Here is a 24,252-nt window from a genome sequence, read left to right as displayed (position 1 = left end):
TATAATCTACCTGATCTTGAGGCCTACAAAATCGGGAAAAAATAAAAAATAAAATAAATAAACTTTGTTTTCTTTTTCTTATCAACTAGTCAACTAGTACCAGCAAGGTCGACTAGTGGATTTACTAGTCGACTAGTAAACTAGTCAACTAGTTGCTTAATGCCCTACTGTCAACACAGGCTGCTGTCTCCATCCAACTAGGTGACAGCTCAGCACGCGGGTGATCTTTAGCTTGAAGCTTAAAACTGGTCAGATAATGCCCTTATCAGTCCGGGGGAAAAAGTTTATGTGAATGATATATCAATAATAAAACTATAACAGGTCTGATAAGTTATTAGATACAGCTGTGCACTTTCACCCACACCAAGACAAATAAAGGCATTTAGATAGCACTTTTATCCAAAGCGGTTTACAACATAGACTGTCTATTACGTTCACCCATTCACACAGCAAGTGTTGATTTCGTCGACTAAAACTAAGACGGAAAATGTTGGTCGACTACCTTTTGTCACTGACGAAAACTAAATGGAAACTACATGAAAACTAAGCCATGATGACTAAAACTAAGACTAAATATACAAACAATTTCGTCAACAAATTAAAAACTAGACTAAAATGTTAGGAAGGGACTAGTGGACAAGAGATCCAGTATAAGTCATTTTATGCTTGGTTGCATGCTGAAAATAGCAGGTCTACAAGCTCACAAAGCGTCACGCTGCGACGCTTTGTGAGCTTGTAGATCGGCTATTTTCAGCAAGTGTAAAATCAGTCATTACGACGGCATCAAGGCCCGCCAAAATACCTTTTAGTCGACAAAATCATCTGTAGATTTAGTCGACCAAACTAAAATGAAACCTTTCTGTGTGGAGTTTGCATGTTCTCCCCGTGTCCCCTATAGGGTAGGTACCCTCACATGTTCTCCCCGTGTCCCCTAGGGTAGGTACCCTCACAAAAAACATGCAGTAATCCTGGTCTCTAAACTGCCTCCCCCTGGCCAGCCGGGGAGCCCGGTGGAGGGGAAAGGAACTGGTTGGAATAACGTGTTCCTTCCACGCGCTACGTCCAACCAGGGAAACTCCCCCCTGTCACGTGTAAAGGAGCGACTTGGACACTCAGGCATGAAGGAAGCATGAGTTCAAGTCCGTTGCTCTCTCCAGGTTGGCGGAGGGTGTGTAGAGCCCAGGATCACATTAGATAATTGACACAGGGGTGAAAAATGGGTTACAAAATCGTGGGAAAAACAATTAAAATTAAGTTTTATTCCAAAAACTAAAATAGAAATTTGCTGCGAAAAACAACGCTGGTGCAGAGCCTTGCTCAAGGACACTTGGACAACTGGGAAAGGTTCCCATCCCACCCCTGAGCCACTGCCCCCCCAATCAACACAATTACTTCCACCTGATGATACTGAATGGAGACAGTGTTACTGCTAAACCCAGCCAAAGCGCTCAAAAAAGAAAAGAAAAAAAATGCTGACTGTAATATCCCAACATACAATAATATTACATAATATTGTGAAGCGTTATTTGATTCATCATACAAAGAGTGGATGCACAAATTCCCTTTTTTTGTTGCAATAGCCCGACACAGATTTGTGTATTGATAAAAGTCCTGGGGACTTTAACCCATTTAGACCTGAGGACGATTCTACAAATGTCTTCTAAATCCTGACAGTTTTCTGAAAAACCTAAGTTTCTATGTCAGTGGTGCTCAAACTATTTCATGTCAAGGACACGCAAAAGTATATGTATTTGGCCGCTGACCTCCATCTGAAAATATGGTGTTCCAGGGACCTCCCCAGAAGCAAAGATTTGAATTAAAAACTTTGGCTCTGAAATAATCTATATTCAAAGATTTGCACATTTTCATGGTTTTTCAACAATAGCAGACCTACAAGCGAGTGCCGCGCTACGAGCTTGTAGATCTGCTATTTTTCAAAAGCTATAGTACAGCGGCTTATACCCCAATACAAGAGGTATTGTGCACTTTTTCAAAAAAGCATGAAACTTCTACCATAGTTAGATGATATCATGAGGTGTATTTTCAGATGTGGAGTCAAGTCAGATTTGACCCCTGAGGCCCGGTAGAGCATAATATGTGACCAATACCCATACCATCCTATATAAGGCAAAAAAGTCCAAATTTCATCATTCTTTAAGTAGCATGTGACATATGAAACTAGGGTGTTTGCATGATTCTGAATCCATTCCAAGCATTAGTTTTGCAAAAAAAACACTCATTGGGCTTAAAACGGCCATGCCCACTTGCCCAAATGTGCTGGCATCATCAATTTGTGATGACGGCATTGGCCGTTTTTAGCCCAATGAGTGTTTTTTTTGCAAAACTAATGCTTGGAATGGATTCAGCATCATGAAATCACCCTAGTTTCATATGTCACATGCTACTTAAAGAATGATGAAATTTGGACTTTTTTGCCTTATATAGGATGTTATGGGTATTGGTCACATATTATGCTCTACCGGGCCTCAGGGGTCAAATCTGACTTGACTCCACATCTGAAAATACACCTCATGGTATCATCTAACTATGGTAAAAGTTTCATGCTTTTTTGAAAAAGTGCACAATTTTTTGGTAATCCGCTGTACTATAAAGTACAACATAATGCTTAAAACACCAAAAAGGGTTCCCGCCCAATAATGAGTCGACCAATGTTATAAGCGGTTAAAGGGGCATTCCACTCATTTTCAACATTTTACTATGTCATTAATATACCTTATTAGCTGTAAAAATAATAAAAAACGTCCCCCCCATTCTGTGTTTCCTAGAACTGGAGATCTTTCATACTTACAGTTCTAGGAAACACAGAATTATTATTTCCACACAACAGCTCTAAGGTATATTAATGACATAGTAAAATGTTGAAAATTAGTGGAATGCCCCTTTAAGAAAATGTGTCCCAAATGGCCATCCCCTATAGAGGGTATGAGTGTGACATCATCGTACCTGGAAGTTATGCGGGAACGCCCACTGAGTGGCAAAAAACTACTTTCTGGCCTTGACAGCCCATTCATCCAAACAGAAAAGTCCTGTCTGATTGCATTAAACAATGTTAAACTCACCAACATTGCAGCTGTACGAAAAGCTTGAATTATCCTCTTTCTATTTTCGTTTCATAAAAATCCACCATAGAAACGTTATGAGCTACTTTCTGTCAAGAAATGCCCTGCATTTGATTATTTTTCTAAGTGTCAGAGTTTGGAACTGCTTGTTTTCAATAACACAACATTTTGCTGCCTCCTGCATTATGTCTTTATGTGACATTTAGAAACAGGTGGTATGCAGGACGGTTGAGTGATTTCCAATGAGCGCTTCCAAACTCCAACACTCCATGCTGCTCAATGTTTTGCCACTCAGTCTAGATCAGGGGTTCTCAACGTTTTTGGCCGGGGACCCCCGGAAATGCTTTGGCAATGTCTCGGGACCCCCGCCCCGCCCCCTCCCGACCCCCAATATAAATTGACTGCTACAATAACCTTAAACCATTTTGGGCGGGAACCCCTTTTGGTGTTTTAAGCATTGTTATAATTTAGCTATTGAAAAATAGCAGATCTACAAGCTCATAGCGCGCCACCGAGTGGCGCGCTACGAGCTTGTAGGTCTGCTATTTTAGAAAAATCGTTTTTTTTTGTTTTTTTTTTGAAAATAATTTGGGGACCCCCTAAAATAATTTGGCGACCCCCCGAGGGGTCGCGACCCACGGGTTGAGAACCCCTGGTCTAGATGAGGGGGGCGTGTCCTGATGGGAAAAGCATGCATGTGCATACTCTATATATAGTGTGCTATCTATTCTGTTGCAAAGTGAGTGGGACGGCATTTTTCATCATCCGTCAAATGGCTGTCACAACCTGTCAGGCCCGACATGAAGTCCCATTGTGTCTCAACGAACGATGCCTGCGGCCTATAGCTGCTCTCTCTCTGTGTGGCATTCTAATCCTATCCCAGCATCTCATGCATGTTGACTCGACTTATCTTTAGAGAGCCAGAACCAGACGAACAAGCTCACACCTTTTGGGAGGAGTAACATCTTTACAGGAAACCTGGACTGAAGTTATTGTAGCTTAAGGCCTGTTTCCCTTAATTACAGCCATCCGCAAATATGCGTTCCAAGGCTCTGGTTGTATGACTTTTTTTACAACCTGGTTTTACGACCATAGAGATAAAGCAGGTTGATATACCATTGTTGTTGTTATCTGACTTGCAAAGTATTGCCAGTAACTATTCCCCCTTCTGCACAAAATATCTTCACCGAATTTTAGCCAATCTACGACACAACGTGACACAGTAGATCGGGCTATATTCACTGAATGTTCAACCCAGAATAGAGAAACCCAGAATAGAGGAGAAAAAAAAGGCTAAATGTTACCTAGTTTCTCAATTCTCGATTATTAAAAAAAAAGGTATTATGAACATAAACATGGCTGAGGAGACCAATGGTGGCAGCCTGGCCAAAAAAATTGTAGTGGAGTAAAAGTACAATATTTGACTCTTAAATGTAGTGGAGTAGAAGTACGAAGATGATTCTACAAATGCCTTCTAAATCATGACAGTTTTCTGAAATATCTATGCTTCTATGTCAGTGGTTCTCAACCTTTTTCATGTGAAGGACCCCCAGAATGTAGTCTAGTAGCCAGCCCATAGAGCCCCATTGTGAACCCGGACATGTTGAGTACACAAGTGGGCATGGCCGTTTTAAGCCCAATGAGTGTTTTTTTTTGCAAAACTAATGCTTGGAATGGATTCAGCGTCATGAAAATCCCCTAGTTTGACACATCACATGCTACATAAAGCATGATGACATTTTGAATATTTTGCCTTCTATAGGTTGTTAATGTCACATATTATGCCAATTATGAAAATTGCTCAACATATGCAAGTTAGCATCCGGCAGTTTCTAGTTCTACATGCTGGGGACCCATACTAAACATTTCTAACATAAAACCTTGGTGTACTCAACATGTCCGGGTTCACTTTTTGGCTACTAGGCTCATGATCTGCATTTGGCCGCCGACCCCCATCTGAAAATATGTTGTAGCCCTGCTTCCGTCTACTAGTCTATTCTTTAAGTAGTATGTGACATAATTATGAAACTAGGGGGTTTTCAGTTTTGCACAAAAAACACTCCTTTTGGGAGGAAAACAGCCATAGCCGTCATCACAAATGTGATGAGGTCAGCATATTTGGTTGGATTTAAAGTGGATATGGCCGATAGGTGAACACGAGTCACATAGGTGAACACGAGTCACATAGGTGAACACGAGTCACATAGGTGAACACGAGTCACATAGGTGAACACGGACATTGCTGTTCCTTGGAGTGGTTGCACCACTCAAAAACCCTAGTTTCATATGTCACATGTAAAGAATGATGACATTTTGATTTATTTTTGCCATAGAGGATGTTAATAGAGACACACGGGGACTACAAATTCCACGCCCCCAAATGAGACAGCGTCCCCACTTCTGGTCCGTTTCAACTGTGTACTGCAGCTGCCAATGCAATCCCTATGAGAGGCATCATAAAATACCCTTATTTCACTGGTTCATTACTGAGGCTGTAGCGATTTATTTTGTGTTCGAATAATGTGTCCCATATGTTTTATTTGTCCTTTTTAATGTCATATACCTGCCATCTCAATATACAACCCACAATGTACTATAATATACTCCATAAGATTGTAAAGACTGCTAGCATCGGATATATTGAAGTTTCCCTGACGTATGATTTGTACGTCACGCATTAATCCTTATAAATACCGCTAGATGCGGCATTCCCCAGCGACGGATCGAGCGACCACGACGAGCGTGACAGAGTCCAGCGTTGTAAACGGTTAAACGGCCAGTCTTCATCATGCCTAAAGTGTGCTGCGTTCCTCTTTGTAAAAACAACAAAGAAAAAAAACCAGACTTGATGTTTCATCAACTTCCAGCTGATCATGAAAAGAGACAGAAATGGCTGCACCCATCCACTAGTAAAAAATCTGTGAAACCATCCAGAAGAAGTTTGTGAACTCCACAAGTGGTGGAAATTAAGTATTCAAGTGAAGCTTATGAAGGTATATGTCACAGTGAAAATAGCCTTGAAACTTATGATAGTCAGTCATGACGCAACTTCACCCTGTCTTTAGTGCCTTGCTACATTTACAACGTTTAAGTGTACATAAGCGTTCAGATTTCAAATATAAAGTGCTCACCCCCGGAGCTACGGATGTTATACATTTGCACGTTTATTAGCACCCGTGTAGTCCTTATATTGTTCAATAAAAAGCATTTTTATCCGACGGCTGGCCAATTTCAATTTTTTTCGCTATATGCTTTCAATACGTGCCCTTATCGGTTGGGAGGTGTATTGCACTCATGCATTATTATAACCTTTATAGAAAATGGTCACCGATCGGATTAAAATGCATTTTCTTGAACAATACGGGATGCACGGGTGTTAATAGCAGCCCGTTCAAAATTCTAACATCCGTGTCCCCGGGGGTGAGCACTTTATAGGCTATTTGAAATCTGAACGTTTACAAATGCACATAACTTAGCCAGGCGCTCAAAACAAAGCAAGTCACGCCACGACGCACGTGAAGGACGAGCGTCATGTGAACCATTAATCCTATCCTACTGAATATGATATAGATTGACAATATCAAGAAGTCAGGCAAAATCATCTGAGGAGCATATGCTGCTATATAGGATTACACAGACTGAAATTGACTGCCTGAAAAGTAATTTATTATATTATTCTTCATGCATGAAGCTCCCAATTCCCGTGAAATTGCAATATATTGGCTATATAAATAAATAGCCCATATATTGTAATATGTATTAAAACTGTAATAAATAAGATAGATTCTAATTGATATTTTATTATCTATAAACCTGGAGAATCCACTAGATAGTTGACAATATCTGGATATGTCACTCCTGGCCATTTAGTTGGGTCATTTTCCCAACTACTTTTAGGCAAATCATATGGACAAATTGATAATCCAACAAGTTTTATTTTTTCTTTGTACCGTCGGAGCTCCGCGGCAGGTAAAGAATTCATATACGCCTGCATGTTCACACCATGCACCACAAATACGGATAATGTATCTTCAAACTCGGCGGCGCTTGGAACGTCACTTATAAGCGACAGGTAATCAGTCTGTCAACTCAGCTCTGCTCCGTTAACATTATGGGTAACTCATTCAAGTGGTAAATTAAATGTGAAACAAGTCATCTATTGAGAAAACAAAAAAATATGTTGACAAAGACACTTCATACATTTGGAAACATATTTTTATTCAAATCAATATAGTCTTCAGTTCATGTTGTATTATTTTAAAAGTAGGCTAACTACAGTGGAATTTCAATTGACTTCTATGGGCTGGCATGCAGTACACTGGTCTAACGGACCAGAAGTGGGGCCGCTGTCTCATTTGGGGGCGTGAAATTTGTAGTCCCCGTGTGTCTCTATGGTATGGTCACATATTATGCTAATTACTCAAATTGCTCAACATGCAACTTTTAGCAACCACGCTGAATTTCATCCATTAGGCCTATAGATAACATTTCTATCATAAAAGTTTACATTAACCTATTTTGGGCGGGAACCCCATGTTGGTGTTTTAAGCATTATGTTATGCTTTAGCTATTTTTTTAAAAATCGTAAAAAATGCGGCACAGATCTTTGAATATATATTCTTTCAGAGCGAACGTTTCTTTTTATTTCGACGTCGGGCCTAAATGGCTTATATTACCGTGAGTTGCATGACACAAGCAGAGAGATAAAATGCCATTATTGCAGCAGGAACTTGTTGGCAAAATGGAATGAGAGAAAACCTGCCCTGAAGACAAAGTGACATAACAGCACTGACTGGGAGGAACGGTGACACAGCAAAAATAGCAGACCTACAAGCTCGTAGCGCGGCAAAAAACGTGAAAAAGTAGCGCAAACCTTAGAATATATTCTTTCAGAACGAACATTTTTAACTCAAATCTTTACTTCTGGAAGGTCCCGGAACAACATATTTTCAGATGGGGGTCGGCGGGCCAATTACATATAATTTTTGGGGTCCTTGACATGAAAATGTATAAGAACCACTGACATAGAAACATAGGTTTTAGGATTTAGAAGACTTTTTTTTTTTTAATCGTCCTCAGGTCAAAATGGGTTAATCACCATTTCTGGGTTCATGGAATTAGACTATACTCACATCCCAGACGATGACGTTGGAGTCGGCGGAGCCGGTCACCATCCTGTCGTCCTTGCGGCTGACGTGCAGACCCCACACCTTGTCCTGGTGGGCGTCCAGGGTCTTCACGCACTCGTTGGACTTGATGGTCCACAGCTTGACCAGGCCGTCCGAGCCACTGGGAGACACAGAGAGAGGGTGGGATGACAATGGTATTACGCAATGGTAACAGTGGGTCAGAGGAGAGGAACACTGGCGCTGAACGTCTGTTTGCCGCTTCTCCTCCACTACATCCTTTTGTAATATTTAGCTTATTTTATTGTGATATTTTCGCAAATTTTATCGTGATATTTTAGATTATTTGATAGTGATATTTTTGTTTATTTTATTACTTTAGTGATATTTGAGCTTATTCCATCGCTAGCATATTTCGGCACAGCTGACGCCACAAACTACAAGTGTGTGCGATAATTGGACTTTTCCGGCACAAACTGTGACTACTTTGACAGCTGTCCTGGCCTGCTGCCCGTCTCCTAGGGGTTTTCCAACTGATTTTGACCCAGGGACCACCATTCTGACTAAGAGCAACCTTGGGGACCACCACTACTGTGTCAGGTGGGCTGACCACCCGTCCCGCATCTCACAATAATCTACAATCATATTCCATCATATTCGAGGGAGTTTGGAGAGAAATTACTCCAGACTCTCAAGAGGGCAGGTGTGTTTTAGTGTGTGTCTGTATTGTCGTTTAGCAGCCATGAGCTGGAATCGAACCCCGGTCACCAACTCAGCAGACCAGGCAGGCAACAACAAAGCACCTTGGAGGAGCTAGTTAGCGGCCCGGGTCTATTGCATGGTCGTTAACAGTATTCAGCTGTGACGCTCGTTGATGCTCGTTAGGCATCAAGGCAATTATGTTTCTGCTCTGCACTGTCAAATAGGCCTACATCTGGCTTTTGTTCAAGCTGTTGTTAACCCATTTTGGGGCGGGAACCCTTTTTGGTGTTAGCATTATGTTATGCTTTAGCTATTGAAAAATAGCAGATCTACAAGCTCATAGCACGCCACCGAGTGGCGCGCTACGAGCTTGTAGGTCTGCTATTTTTGAAAAATCGAAGAACCACTGACATAGAAACATAGCTTTTTCAGAAAACTGTCAGGATTTAGAAGACATTTTTAGAATCTGATCTCAGGTCAAAATAGGTACTAGGCTACATTTGGATGGTTGTATGAAACACTTTGTGATTTATTAATAAAGCACTTTTAAACCGAAGATGATGGCCAATGTTGATAATGAAAAAAATACCACCAGGGGTCCGCGGACCACCGGTTGAAAACCCATGTCCTAGCCCTTTGAGTGTAAAATTGTTAAATATAATAATCAATTAATTCATTAATTCAAATGTGTTACTATTTGTATGTGTCTACACTAGTCTATACAGTGAAGCTTTTACATTCAAAGAACGGGGAAAGAGTTGCTACCAAATGGCTATGTAGTTATACTTTATAGCAGGGGTGCCCACGCTTTTTTGACTTGAGAGCTACTTTCAAAATGATCCGCTCAACAAGATCTACCCACCGAATACCATTGCTGAAAATAGTCGAAATATGTCATGGAATAGGTAGTGTTTTTTTTGTATTTAATTTGTAATGCTATACCGACGTTTGTGCACAGCAACACTCTTGAAACTATAAGATTGCATTGTGGGTTTTTTGTGCCATTTTTATGTCAATCAATCAAGTCATTTTAATTCAAGTGGCAGATGCAAAAAAAATATATATATATTTTTGTTTCTATATTTAAATTAAATATTCTTTAGGGGCATGTCATGTGATCTACTTGCACAGCCTTTGTGATCTACTGGTAGATCATGATCTACCTTTTGTGCACCCCTGTACGACACGCAGCAGCTAATACACACGTGTTCTATTTGCATTGTAGAACGGCTCTGCATCGTATATAGTGCGTGCTGGCTGGGTGTGTGCAAAAACTGTGCATCAACCCTAAACTGCATTAGTTCTCACAGCGGAGTTCTGGAAGTGTCCAAAAATTCGGGCTATGTCGGTGTAATCTCTGTCTGGCGCCGCCAACATCACCGACACATCCAGTAAAACGATCATATAAATAGCAGTTTCTGTTGAACTTCCCTGTTCATTGTCGAGTTAACAGAAACTGCAACCTTTACCGGAGGATTGCTGTACAGTGCCAATTTGACCGGTTTCATGTCTATATAAAAAGGACAGGGAATCAATCGCTGTGTGCTTGACTATCTACAGACAGTTTAGTCTGAGAGATATTATCAGCTTCCCTTTGGAGAGCTGCCATCCCTTGTTATCCTCTTCTGTGAATGTCAAGTTAGGGACCAAATCCTTCCTCTTCCTCCTCCCAAGGGAAAAACCCTGGCTCACCCTCGGCCTGAGTCGGTTGATGTAGGTTGCCGTTTTTTCTCACACTACGTAGTAGAATAATCTCCACTTTAACTCGAGATGGATAGCTGCGATTGTTACCTTTTCCGCGTAGTCATCTATTGATCGGATTAGACTGCCAAACTCGTACATCAAGTGTGCAAGTACAGCCACATTTACTGTAAATGTTGCATCAACGCTACGACTTCATTGTCAGCTTTCACTGAGATTTGTTTTGCGTCCATGACGTCACCGTTCAAGATACAGACAAGACAGACACGATACATTACAAAATGATACATTACAGCAGTGGTTCCCAAACTTTTTCGTGTCAAGGACCCCCAAATGAACATTTATTAGGCCACGGACCCCCCATTTGAAAACATATGCCAGTGACCCCGATAAGGGAGGATTTTAAGGCTCTCTAGCAGTGATTCCGAAACATATTAATTTCAAGGACCCCCAAGTTTCACACGCATTAGGCTACGGACCCCCGATTTAATTGCATTTATATCTCTGGTACCCCGATTTATATTGTAAAACCACTGTTAATTTAACTCTGAGAGTGTACAAATGGAACCAAATTGACCCGCTAGGGTCCATTTGGTTCCATTTGTACACTCTCTGAGTTACAGACCCATAAGGGTCCATTTGGTTACAAATTATCATTTAGCTGGGTCCCCCCCTGGAACTCCCTCAAGTACCCCTGGGGGTCCCCGGACCCCACTTTGGGAACCACTGCATTACAGGACACACATCACAGAAGAAGACAGGAACGAGAACAATAGAACATAATCCTCTTGGTTTACCGGTTTTTGGTTTAAAAGCAGAACAGAATGGTGTACAAAAGAGTTCTTTAGCCTGTTATTCTTATATTTCGGGACTCTAAACCGCCTCATGGAGGGCAACGGTTGATATTCATCATTTAAAACGTGTAAGGGGTCAGAGGAGATACTCTTCGCTATAGTCTAAGCGTGCTCTTGGTCTGGGTCAACAGGCCTACCAACAAAGACAAATGCAAATATTTGAACCAATTAGACCATGTATACTTAGTTGACCAGGGTCTAGGCTCTTTCACTGCTAGTGATTTTTACTAGTTGACTAGTTGCCTAGTTTACTAGGCGACTCGTTGTTTAACGCCTTAATTGCCCGGGGTTATTTAATCAATTAAATTATAGCGCCAATTACATATAATTTTTGCGGGCCTTGACATGAAATATTGAGCACCACTGACATAGAAACATAGCTATTTCAGAAAACTTTTAACAGGATTTTTTTTTAATTTCTACGTCAGGCCTAAATGAGTTAATGTGTGGAGGTAATGCGTCGAGGTCAGAGGTCGGTCGGTCGGTACCTGGTAAGTAGTTGTGTCCCTCTGCTCACAAAGACGAGCTTCAGCACGGACGCATCGTGGCCCTCAAATGTCTGGACGAATAAAAACATTACAATGAAATCACACACAGCCAAAAATCTATCAATATTGACATTTCGCCCTGAACTTCCAGTCAGAGACTGAGGCTTGTGACTAAGAAGACAAACAACAATAAAGGCTTCGTTCTGATAGAAGTGACATGAACCCAATGTTACACGTGTTGAAGTGCATCAAAAGAAGCAATGTGTGTCGAAAGGGCCTTTCTGTGTGGGGTTTGCATGTTCTCCCTGTGTCCCCTAGGGTAGGTACCCTCACAAAAAAACATGCAGTAATCCTGGTCTCTAAACTGCCTCCCCCTGGCCAGCCGGGGCGCCTGATGGAGGGGAAAGGAACTGGTTGGAATAACGTGTTCCTTCCACGCGCTATACGTCCAACCAGGGAAACTCCCCCCCTGTCAGGTGTAAAGGAGCAACACTCAGGCATGAAGGAAGCACGAGTTCAGTCCGTTGCTCTCCCCAGGTTGGCGGAGGGTGTGTAGAGCCCAGGATCACATTAGATAATTGACACAGGGGTGAAAAATGGGTTACAAAATTGTGGGATAAAAATTATAGAAAAAAAAACGTTACTGATGATGTGACACACGTCACTTCATCAGTGTCTCGAGTAGCAATAACAATAATAACACAAATATAAAATAATAACATTTCTTATCTCACATTTTATGTGTGATACTAAATCCCCCCCCCCCCCCTCAACTATTCTAAACACTCCCTATAGAGCGTCATGACGACATGAGACCCAGAAGTGAATTCCCCCGTTCATTTTCTCCATAGGCTTTTCAAAAAGTATTTATTTAAAGACGTTTTACGCCGCGGACAAAGCCCACTCGAGTCGTGACAAATCACGACAACAAACACTAGATTTTGGGCCGAACAAATCATTACAAAGAAGAAAAAACAACAAAAAAAAGTGTTGTAACCTGCCGTTTTCTTCTTCTTTCTAATTATTTGTTTCGGCCCGAAAAATTGTGTTTGTTGTCATGATTTGTCACAACTCGAGTTGGCTTTGTACGAGGGCTTAAAAAGGTCTTTAAATAAATACTTTGTTGAAATGCCTATGAGGAAAATTAACGGAGAATCATTTCCTGGGCCCTGGTAGGGGGCGGGACTGCGACGCTCTATTGCACGTCTTCATAACGTAATTTGTTTTTTAATCGCAGTACTATCCTGTGTATGATACTGCTGTTACACAGTCCTGTGGACATGCAGCCCAGTGTTGTTTTTGGCAGCACATTTAGATTTTAGTTTTAGTCATAGTCTCTTGAATATTTTTCATTTAGTTTTAGTCACATTTTAGTCACCTGGAATGTTTTAGTGTTAGTCTAGTTTTAGTCGACTAAAATGTATTTTGGCAGCCCTTGATGCCGTCGTAATGACTGTTTTTACACTTGCTGAAAATAGTCGATCTACAAGCTCACAACACGTTGCAGCGCGACGCGTTGTGAGCTTGTAGATCTGCTATTTTCAGCATGCAACCAAGTGTAAAATGACTTATACTGGATCTCTTGTCCACTAGTCCCTTCCTAACATTTTAGTCTAGTTTTTATTTGTTGACGAAATTGTCAGTATATTTAGTCTTAGTTTCAGTCATCATAGCTTAGTTTTCATTTAGTTTTAGTCCGTGGAAAAAGGTAGTCGACGAACATTTTTCATCTTGGTTTTAGACGACAGCAGTGTAAAAACACGACAGGCTGCATAACACTGACCCCACGGTACACAGTGATGTAAACAATAGAGGGTAATGCGCGTGACATCATCATCATACCAGGAAGTTATGCGGGAACGCCTACTGAGTGGCAAAAAACTACTTTCTGGCCTTGACAGTCCATACATCCAAACAGAAAAGTCCGATTGCATTGCATGAAATGACTTTAAACAACATTAAATTCACTTTACCACTCAATCTGCCATTCACTATATGCATGTGCATAACCCTCTATAGGGGCGCAAACCTCTAGGTACCTGGCGATTCGATTTCCGATTCAGAGGGCTTACGATTCGATTATAAAATCGATCACCGATGCATCTCGATTCCAATACACGATTTATTTATTTCTTTCCCCCTCCCTGTGTGACTAATAATCAAAGTGCTTTGTATTGATCCATTTATTACACTAAAAACAAACAAAAACATTAAGCAGCTTTCTTTAACTGGCTTATGGCCAGCCTAATTAACAGTGGATTGTGCCTTCTGCCTGCACTATTCATATGTTTAATTCGTCATTTTAATGCCAATAGAAAAATCTGTGATATACACACTATATCTCATTCTGACACTGCAATCCTATAGTATTATACCCAGTCCTGATGGTGGCGGTAACGTCACCATTATGCCGATTTTGACCAAATAGAGCAAATCTGGCGAAAGCACTTCCGGTTTAACGAACAATAACATCCGATAGTAGTTTTGGACTGTGCTGCACTGTCAGATGTCCGGGATGCTAAGCTATCATCGTTGATTTTAATAACTAAGTCAAATTAAAAAAAATGTACCAACATACAAAAACAAATTATACATTAAAACTAAAATACATTGATTTGACATTTGTGAATGGATTCATAAACGTCCACCATGTCCGCATCGCGATTAATCTATGAACCGATTTTATTTTCCATTTCCATCCCTAGAAAGCAACACAGCTGCAGCTATGCACATTTAATTATGGGGTGTGTTGGATTTTAGGTGTGTCGATACCAGTGTTGTTTATGGCAGCACATTTCTATTTTAGTCTAGTCATAGTCTTGGAATGAACTCTTCATTTAGTTTTAGTCACATTTTAGTCACCTGGAATGTTTTAGTGTTAACAAAATATTATAAGATTTTAGTCGACTAAAATGTGTTTTGGCGGGCCTTGATGCCGTCGTAATGACACTTGCTGAAAATAGCCGATCTACAAGCCGATCTACGAGCTTGTAGATCGGCTATTTTCAGCATTCAAACCAAGTGTAAAATGACTTATACTGGATCTTTTCTCCACTAGTCCCTCCTAACATTTTAGCCTAGTTTTTATTTGTTTGACGAAATTGTCAATATATTTAGTCTTAGTTTTCATTTAGTTTCCATTTAGTTTTCGTCAGTGGAAAAAGGTAGTCGACGGAATCAACACTGGTCCGATACTGTGGATCAAGCATGCACACATTGGCTCCTATGACAATCCAGAGCCGAGGCCATGCCAATGTGTGCACGCATGCATGATAGACAGTACTGACACACCTCGTATCTATGCAGGCCCAAAAGCTCAACGGCTAAGGGATTAACCTGTGATGTCATGGCATACTTTTTATTTGTGTTTTTTTTAAGTGGTGCAACCACTTCATTAAGTAGCGTTGTGTGTGCCTGGGTGCGTATATGTATTCTACGTCCGAGCATAGCCACGGTAACGCCCCGCGGCCCCCGCCTGCCTCTGATTGGCCTACCATAGACACGGTAACGCCCCGCCTGCCTCCGATTGGCCTACAGACACTACAGAATACCGTTGGTCTCACCGTCCGAGGTGGGAAATAATAATAAGTACAAGAGAATGACAGCTTGGCACGCGCGACAGTAACTTGTATTTTTGTAGAAGAGGCAAACTAATATTGTTTATGCCGTTTGCTTTGATTGAAGACGTATTTGTATGATTTGATTTGGGTGTGTTCTAAATTAAAGTGTTAGTGTTGATTATCGTGCATTAATCGAATTATAGTAAACTAATACAACTTCCAGATGCAAAGAACTGTAACTGCAATGACACGTCACTCACTACGGACACACCGCTTGATTCACGACCGTGTGAGCAACAGAATTCACAAAGCGACACCGCGACGAATTATTCTGTGATCTTTGCATCTCCCTGTAATAATAATAATAATAATGGATTGCATTTTTATAGCGCTTTTCTATGCACTACATGCTTACTCAACGCGCTTCACAACGGTCCATTCATTCATACATTGGGAGGTGAAGCGGTGAACTGTCGACGCCAGCGTCCTCCTCACTTCCCACATTCACACACCGACGGTGGCGACCACTGGAGGCAAGGTGCGGTTCAGTGTCTCTTGCCCAAGGACACTTCGACATGTGGACAGGAGGAGGAGCCGGGATTCGAACCGCCGACCCCAGGGATCATTGGACGACCTGCTCTACCTCCTGAGCCACCGCCGCCCGTGTGAACACAGCATTGGTCACACAGTGAGGGAAATAAATCATGTATTGGAATCGAGATGCAACGGAATCGTAGCCCCCCCGAATGTAACCCAGTTACATAGAGATTTCCGCCACCTAGTGTGTGCGTGTGTGTGTGCTAGGGCATTCACTTCTAGTAATTTTTACTAGTTGACTAGTTGGCTAGTCGACTAGTTGTTTAACTACCTATATGTAAAAAAAAAAAAAAAAAAAAACAAGTTTAGTTTTTTTTGGAAATAAATATGTGTACATATAAAAACTGTACATTGGTTACTATAACTATAATCTACCTGATCTTGAGGCCTACAAAAGAAAATCTACTATCAACTTATCAACTAGTCAACTAGGGGATTTACTAGTCGACTAGTAAACTAGTCGACTAGTTGCTTATTGCCCTAGTGTGTGTGCGTGTGTGCGCGCGTGCGCCCCCCACCTTGAGGCAGCTGCAGTCCTGCAGCCCCCAGAGCTTGGCGGTGCCGTCGGCGGAGGAGGTGGCCAGCACCTGGTCCACGGGCGAGAAGCAGACGGCCCAGACCCCGCGCGTGTGGCCCCGCAGGACCCCCAGCAGAGGGAGGGGCTCGCCCTGGCCCCCCGCCAGCGACCACAGCTTGGCCGTGCGGTCCTGGGAGCCCGACGCCATCAGCTTGTCGTTGGGCGACACGGCCACGCTGTTCACGTCCTGAGTGGGGGGGGGGGGGGGGGGGGGAGAGCGGAGCGTCGCAGGGCGGGGTGGAGAGAGCCAATGAGAGAGGAAAGATCGTGTTAAAACCCATTTTAACAACCCATTTTGACATGAGAACGATTCTTAAAAAAAAAGGCTTCCAAATCCTGACAGTTTTTCTGAAAAACTCATGTTTCTGTAATATATAATTAATACATGGAATTCATAATGCATGGAATAAAGCTAAATAAAATCATAATGAATGGAATAAAGCTAGATAAAAATCATAATGCATGGAATAAAGCTAGATAAAAATCATAATGCATGGAATAAAGCTAGATAAAAATCATAATGCATGGAATGAAGCTACATAAAATCATCATAAAGCATGGAATAAAGCTACATAAAATCATCATGATGAATGGAATAAAGCTAAATACACTCATGACTGAAAATGTTATGATGATGTTCAGGTATTGTTATTATTATTCTAAGCCTATTGTTGCCGCTGTTCTACATACGGCCAACCAGTTGGAAGAATACGACGCCACACCCCCACCCCCACAGATCTGTGAGAGTGACTCAGGTGGAAATGGGAGAAAGGAGAACACAGGTGGCATTATTAATGGGGCGGGGGGGGGGGGGGGGGGGGGATTTCCAAATAAATTCATTAAGTTACACTATTATTTCAAAAAGGGGCGTTTATTGTTTCATGAGCGCAGCAGGTGCTGCGCCGTGCGGCCGTGATGAGCTGTGACTGCTTGGGTCTATACTTGAGAGGGGGAGGGGAGGACAAACGTTCAGGCTTTTTGGTCAAAGTCATCGCCTTGGCTGTCAACCCGTTGTGTTTTGTTTAATCCATTAAGACCTGAGAAGAGATTGTCTTGATCATGACGACAGTGACAACACCTGTTTGTATATCAGTGGTGCTCAAACTATCTAATGTCAAGGACCCCCCAAAAAGTACATGTAATAGGCCCCGCCGACCCCCCACATCTGAAAATGTGTTGTTCCAGGGACACACCCCCCCCCCCCCCCCCCCCCTCTCCAAGAAGCAAAGATTTGAGTTAAAGACGTTCACTGTGAAAAGAATATATATATATTCAATGATTTGCGCCACATTTTCTGCTATTAGATATGCTATTTTTCAATAGCTTAAGTATAAAAAAACACAAAAGAGTTTGGTGTTTTAAGCATTGTTATACTTTAGCTATTGAAAAATAGCAGATCTACAAGCTCATAGCGCGGCACCGAGTGCCGCGCTACGAGCTTGTAGGTCTGCTATTTTTTGATAAAATCGTGAAAATGTGGCACAAATTTGGAATGTAGCCTACAGTATATTCTTTCAGAGCGAACATTTTTAACTCAAATCTTTGCTTCTGGGGGGGGAATCGTCCTCAGGTCTAAATGGGTTAATAAGGTTCTGAATGAGAGATGCGGTCACACATTTCTCCAAGACTGACATCAGTAAGTGGGGGCGGGGTGAGTATTATGATGTATGGCCTATTATCCACTTCACAGGTGTCTCATTGCAATGACGGGAATGCTGCTGGCCAAATGATCACTTCCTGATGAGAAGAGGCTGTGTATGACTCAACGCACGTGCACACGCACACACACACTTTACATTACGTAAGTAATATTGGGTGTCTTTTTTACATAGACAGATCTACAAGCTATGAGCTTGTAGGTCTGCTATTTTTGAAAAATCGTGAAAATGTGGTGCAAATCTTTGAATATATATTATTTCAGAGCGAACGCTTTTCACTCAAATCTTTGCTTCTGGGAGGGTGGGGGGATTCCGGCTACTGTACTGTACTGTACTGTACTGTACTGTACTGTACTGTACTGTCACTGTACTGTACTGCCACACCCAAAATCATCATATATACAGTTAATATGTGCGTGTGTGTTTGTGTGTGTGTTAGGTTGCGCACAGGTGGTGAACAACAACCATGCTATTTTCGTGCTCAGACGCACCCAGCCAGCCACCCACCCAGCCACCCACCCACACACCCACCCACTTAAGGAAGTGGTTGCACCACTTAAAAATAAACGAATCAAAATATAAAAATCAGCTGTGCTGTGCAGACAGTCTCGTAGAGCGAGAGTGGCTAGTCTAGCAGTTCACATTGGAAGTTTGCAGACGTAGTGGTAGCTAAAGCTGGTATAAAAAAAAAAGTTGGAATTCATATTGAATATCTCAATTGATTTAAGAGTTCTCTGTGTGTTCAGTGTTGTTTTTGGCAGCAAAATTTAATTTTAGTTGTAGTCATAGGGCTCCATTTTCGTCACCGCTAAACCTCTTATCCCTAAACTTCTTTGCCTTTTTTTTTTTTTTACTATTTTGAAAAACATTTTTGAATAGTTCAACTAGCCAATCTACATTGACACATTGTGAGCTTGTAGACTGGCCATTTTAACTATTAAAACAAGCAAAATAGTAAAAAAAGGCAAAGAAGTTTAGGGATAAGAGGGTTAGGGGTGACGAAATGTTTTCATTTAGTTTTAGTCACATTTTAGTCCCCTGGAATGTTTTAGTGTAAGTCGACTAAATGTCATGAGATTTTAGTCGACTAAATCTACGGTTGATTTAGTCGACTAAAATGTGTTTTGGCGGGCCTTGATGCCGCCGTAATGGCTGATTTTACGCTTGCTGAAAATAGCCCGATCTACAAGCTCACAACGCGTCGCAGCGCAACGCGTTGTGAGCTTGTAGATCAGCTATTTTCAGCATGTAACCAAGTGTAAAATGACTTATACTGGATCACACAGCCCTATCTCAATGTTGGGTCTGGACTAGACTGAGTAAACCGGGACTCGTTCGTTGTCTCTGTCAGATGACCCCATGCATTTCCAGGGTAACACTTGCAGAAAGGTTGTTATTTTGAGAACGAAATGCCCCATAACATGATGAATATTTTTTTTTATTTTGATGGTAACCGTTGTATAATCGCAATATTATTACAGTGACGCTAGCAGAACCCGGCTATTATGCCTATAGTTCCTGACCGCATCACTGCTGTGCCAATAATCACGGTAAAGCACACCCTCTATTCTTCAAACTTTAGCTATTTAAAAATAGCAGATCTCCAAGCTCATAGTGCGGCACTGAGAGCAGCGCTATGAGCTTGTAGATCTGCTATTTTTTTTTTTAAACTTGAAAATGTGTCCAAATCTTTGAATATATATATATTTTGTTTTTAAGGGAACTCAAATCTTTGCATCTGGGCGGGGTCAAAATATTTTGAGATGCGGGTCGGCGGCCAAAAACATTAATTTCGGGTGGCCCACCAATGACATAGAAACATAGGTTTTTCAGAAAACTGTTAGCATTTAGAAGACATTTTGTAGAATCTGGTCTCAGGTCTTAACAGTTTGACGGCCGGGAATTGTTTGATCCAGTGTTGCGCCGCTGCGTAATACGACAGACCCGCTATTTGTTTTATGAACCTAAATCGCATCGCATTAAAAATAATAAAAAAAAGTCCACCTCTGCCGTGGAGCAGGGGGAGAGAGCGTCTGCTAGGGCTTCTGGGAAATTGAGCCCAATGCAAGTGGACAGGGGGCTTGTTTGGACTACAACTTGCTCTGCACTCTGGTTTCGTTTCGCATTGTCATGGCCGCTGGCTCGTTTCATCATAACAAGACGACGGACCATTTCTTACCCGATTTTCACGGAACAAATGCCCAAATACTTCAGCGTATGCTCCAAAGGTAATAAAACAATCCAGGCAGCGTAGGAAATTTGATTAAAAGGCGGGTTCCGCGTGATGTGGCGTCAAACTGTTAATGGGTGAATTGACTTGGTACCCTCCGGTTTCTCTCGAAAAGGAAACGATCCGATGTGAAAGCTACAGGGTTCATTCACGGCATGGGTGGGAAACGTTGACGATGGAGAGGGCCACTATATTTCCACACTCTTATATATACTCATATATATACTGGCGTAGCAAAAAATAGCCGACCGGCTATTTTTGTTATATTCGAATTGAAATCTTAAATTATCTTTTTGCTATTTTTGAATTGGAATCCTGAAAATTAACATTTTTATGTAATTTCAAATGCCTTTGCGATTGCGATTATACTTGTGTTGAGCATTGAGCTACTAATTTAGAATAATAAATTATTATAATAATAATTTAGTAATTAAAGCGGAGTCACGTTTGCATGTTGTGGAATTGTAACAGCTGAAACCAATATTATATCAGTATTCTGACATTAACCATGAGGGCCACATTAAGTGAAGGTGGGTGGGGGCCGCATGTGCCCCCCCCCCCCGGGCCGCCAGTTGCCCACCCCTGATTCACGGGGTTATAGGCGTAGATGTGAGTTGTGTGACTGCGTCTGCGTGCGTTTTGAAACCTCAAGCGCACGAAAAGACGTGTTTTATGGTCACCTTGTCGTGTGCCTTCTCAGTGACACGTGCACACAGCCGTTTGACGTCCCCTCCCGAGGCACTGATGATGTCATCGGGGAGATCCCACACTTTCACAGTGCAGTCCTGACTGCCGCTCACCACGAAGGACTCCTTCAGCCTGCGCACGCACGCACACACACGCGCGCACACACACACACACACACACACACACACACACACACACACACACACACGCACGCACGCACGCACGCACGCACGCACGCACGCACGCACGCACGCACGCACGCACACGGAAGAGGAAAGAGGCAGAAGGATTATCCCAATTTCTTCTCTTTATATCCTTATTGGACTTTGAACCCAGCAACGACAAACAGAAACTATGTACAGTTTACAGATTAACGTCATCTAAAAATGAGTTGGCTCCCCTCGTAAATTAATACAAATCACACCCGTGTGAAGTGAGGGAGGGGCGCTCTTATCATCATACTGTACATCACATTCCGTGCTCGATCTACAAGCTCACACAACGCGTCGCGTTGTGAGCTTGTAGATCTGCTATTTTCGGCATGCAACCAAGTGTAAAATGACTTATACTGGATCTCTTGTCCACTAGTCCCTTCCTAACATTTTAGTCTAGTTTCTATCTGTTGACGAAATTGTCAATATCTTTAGTCTTTGTTTCAGTCATCATAGCTTAGTTTTCATTTAGTTTCCATTTAGTTTTCGTCAGTGAAAGAAAGGTAGCCGACGAACAATTTTCGTCATAGTTTTAGTCGACGAAAACAACACTGGTGTGATGTCATGTTTTTAGAAGAAACGTAGAAAGTGACAATGCCGCCACGTTCACACTGGCAGATAACAATTCACCACGGAAGACAGCGACGGTGAAGATACAAAGCCTGATGTGACACAGCTGCTACAAAAATGCCACAAGGCTGGCTTCAACTGCAGCTAACAAAGCCACAAAAACCCACCACATTGTTGTTTAAGCCATGATAGGGAAGAACCACTTATTTCTTATCAGCCATCAGTGTTCTTTTTTAACCCTGCAATTATCAATTCGGCGGTTGTTGGCGGCGACACCGTGGCTGACGCCAGTGCCAGAACATGCTCTCTCTCTCTCTCTCACACACACAACGTGTGAAGCCATGTTTACCTGGAGCAGGTGACCGTGCCATGTTTTACCTGGAGCAGGTGACCTGATGCCATGTTTTACCTGGAGCAGGTGACCTGATGCCATGTTTTACCTGGAGCAGGTGACCTGATGCCATGTTTTACCTGGAGCAGGTGACCTGATGACATGTTTTACCTGGAGCAGGTGACCTGATGCCATGTTTTACCTGGAGCAGGTGACCTGATGCCATGTTTTACCTGGAGCAGGTGACCTGATGCCATGTTTTACCTGGAGCAGGTGACCGTGCCGACGCCGGTGGAATGACCGCTGCCCTGAGCCACGCAGGACACCACACCACTGGCCACGTCCATTCTCCACACACGCACCGACTTGTCCTGAAATATCAAAGTCAGAAATAAACGTTAGTACAAGCAGTAAATAGCGCCGCGGTCACGCTGGCTACAAAAAGGTACAAAGATACAGATTTACACACAGCATATTTGTATCTTCATGTCGCTGGCTTCCATTGGAGGAGAATGGTAGCCTGCTGCATGGAGCGGCCAGTTGTGAACGCAGCAATAGACTGGTACTACTGTATGATAATGGGTACAGCACAGTGGCGTGCACAGATAAGACAATAGGGGGTGCTAGAGCACCCCCTGCTCCTTTCCTTTCTGGACAAATGTACTCTTTTGAAAAAAAAAAATGTGTTTGTTTTTTGTACAGTGTACACTGTACAGTATGTGGACCATGGTGACATTGATAAAAAAGCTTCTAATATATTATATATTAGAAATATCACACTAAGGCAACCGGCCGGGTCCACAAGCTGCACAAGGTGCCCTTTTTTTCACTTGAGTACCTGCCCCCCTAAATGTCTGTGCACTAGGGCTGACCCAAAACAAATTGTTCGTTCGATAAGCACGGGAATCGATCTAGAAAAAAAATCGACTATTCTATATTTTTTTTTAAAGCGGCCCATTTTGGTCCGCCAGCCATGCTTGCGTCTCGCAACGCATCCTCTTTCCCCCCTCGTGTTAACAACAAGGAAGTCAACTGAACAAGTGCAGCTGCAGTCCCAGGAATAATAAATCAAAAGTGTGGTTGCATTTTTAAATACCGCATTTGAATAAAGGTTGTACACGAGAGTGAAAATAACCGCTGGGAAAATCCCTAATTGAGAGAGTGTAGGCAAGCGCACCACAGCTCAGTGGACATTAAATATAGGCTACCATGTTTGATAAAAGGCATATAAAAACATTACTTACACCCAAATGAAAATATAAACTTCACAGATTATAGATCACTTGGAATTATAACAATCTGTTGAGGATTGCCTGAGTATGCCACTAGTTTAATCTCGACTTTTTGCGATGCGCCATTGCGCTGAGGACCTTGTGGTGGCGTGGCGGTGTTTTACCTATACTTGTGAGGACCTGCTTGGATTCACATGGTGAGTGCGCGCACCGAAAATCCCAAGATCTGCAAGCTCATGCGCTGTGGACGCAACACTTGGAGCTTGTAGATACACGGAATGACAATAAACATTTCACAGAATAGCTATAGAGCGTCGCAGTCCCGCCCCCTACCATGGCCCAGGAAATGAATCCCAATGCATTTTTCCCATAGACATTTAAGAAAGTATTTATTTAAAGACGGTTACGCCGCGGACAAAGCCAACAACTCATGACAACACAAACAATATTTTGGACCAAACAAATAATTACAAAGAAGAAAAACAACAAACTGCCGTTTTTTTCTTCTTTCTAATTATTTGTTCGGCCCAAAAAATTGTGTTTGTTGTCATGATTTGTCATGACTCGAGTTGGCTTTGTCCGCGGCGTAAACGTCTTTAAATAAATACTTTCTGAAATGTCTATGAGGAAAATGAACGGAATTTGAA

At 42.1% G+C, this 24,252-nt stretch overlaps 1 protein-coding gene across 1 annotated transcript in view; it reads right to left on the bottom strand.

Moving 5' to 3' along the window:
* Positions 1-24,252, bottom strand: part of tbl3 (transducin beta like 3) — a gene marked incomplete at its 3' end in the record, with an annotated part of 53,865 nt that overhangs the window by 10,980 nt on the left and 18,633 nt on the right. The window contains exons 13-17 of the mRNA XM_079520917.1: positions 22,638-22,744; positions 21,254-21,392; positions 16,627-16,872; positions 11,952-12,022; positions 8,213-8,369 (exon numbers count right to left, since the gene is read on the bottom strand). Of these exons, the coding sequence (XP_079377043.1) occupies positions 8,213-8,369; positions 11,952-12,022; positions 16,627-16,872; positions 21,254-21,392; positions 22,638-22,744 (720 nt within the window). The remainder of the gene's footprint in view (positions 1-8,212; positions 8,370-11,951; positions 12,023-16,626; positions 16,873-21,253; positions 21,393-22,637; positions 22,745-24,252) is intronic.

Source organism: Electrona antarctica (genome assembly GCF_951216825.1).
Source record: "Electrona antarctica genome assembly, chromosome: 14".
Lineage (NCBI taxonomy): Eukaryota > Metazoa > Chordata > Actinopteri > Myctophiformes > Myctophidae > Electrona > Electrona antarctica.
The sequence above is the reverse complement of the archived record's forward strand: the minus strand, read 5'-3'. Positions and strand labels throughout refer to the sequence as shown.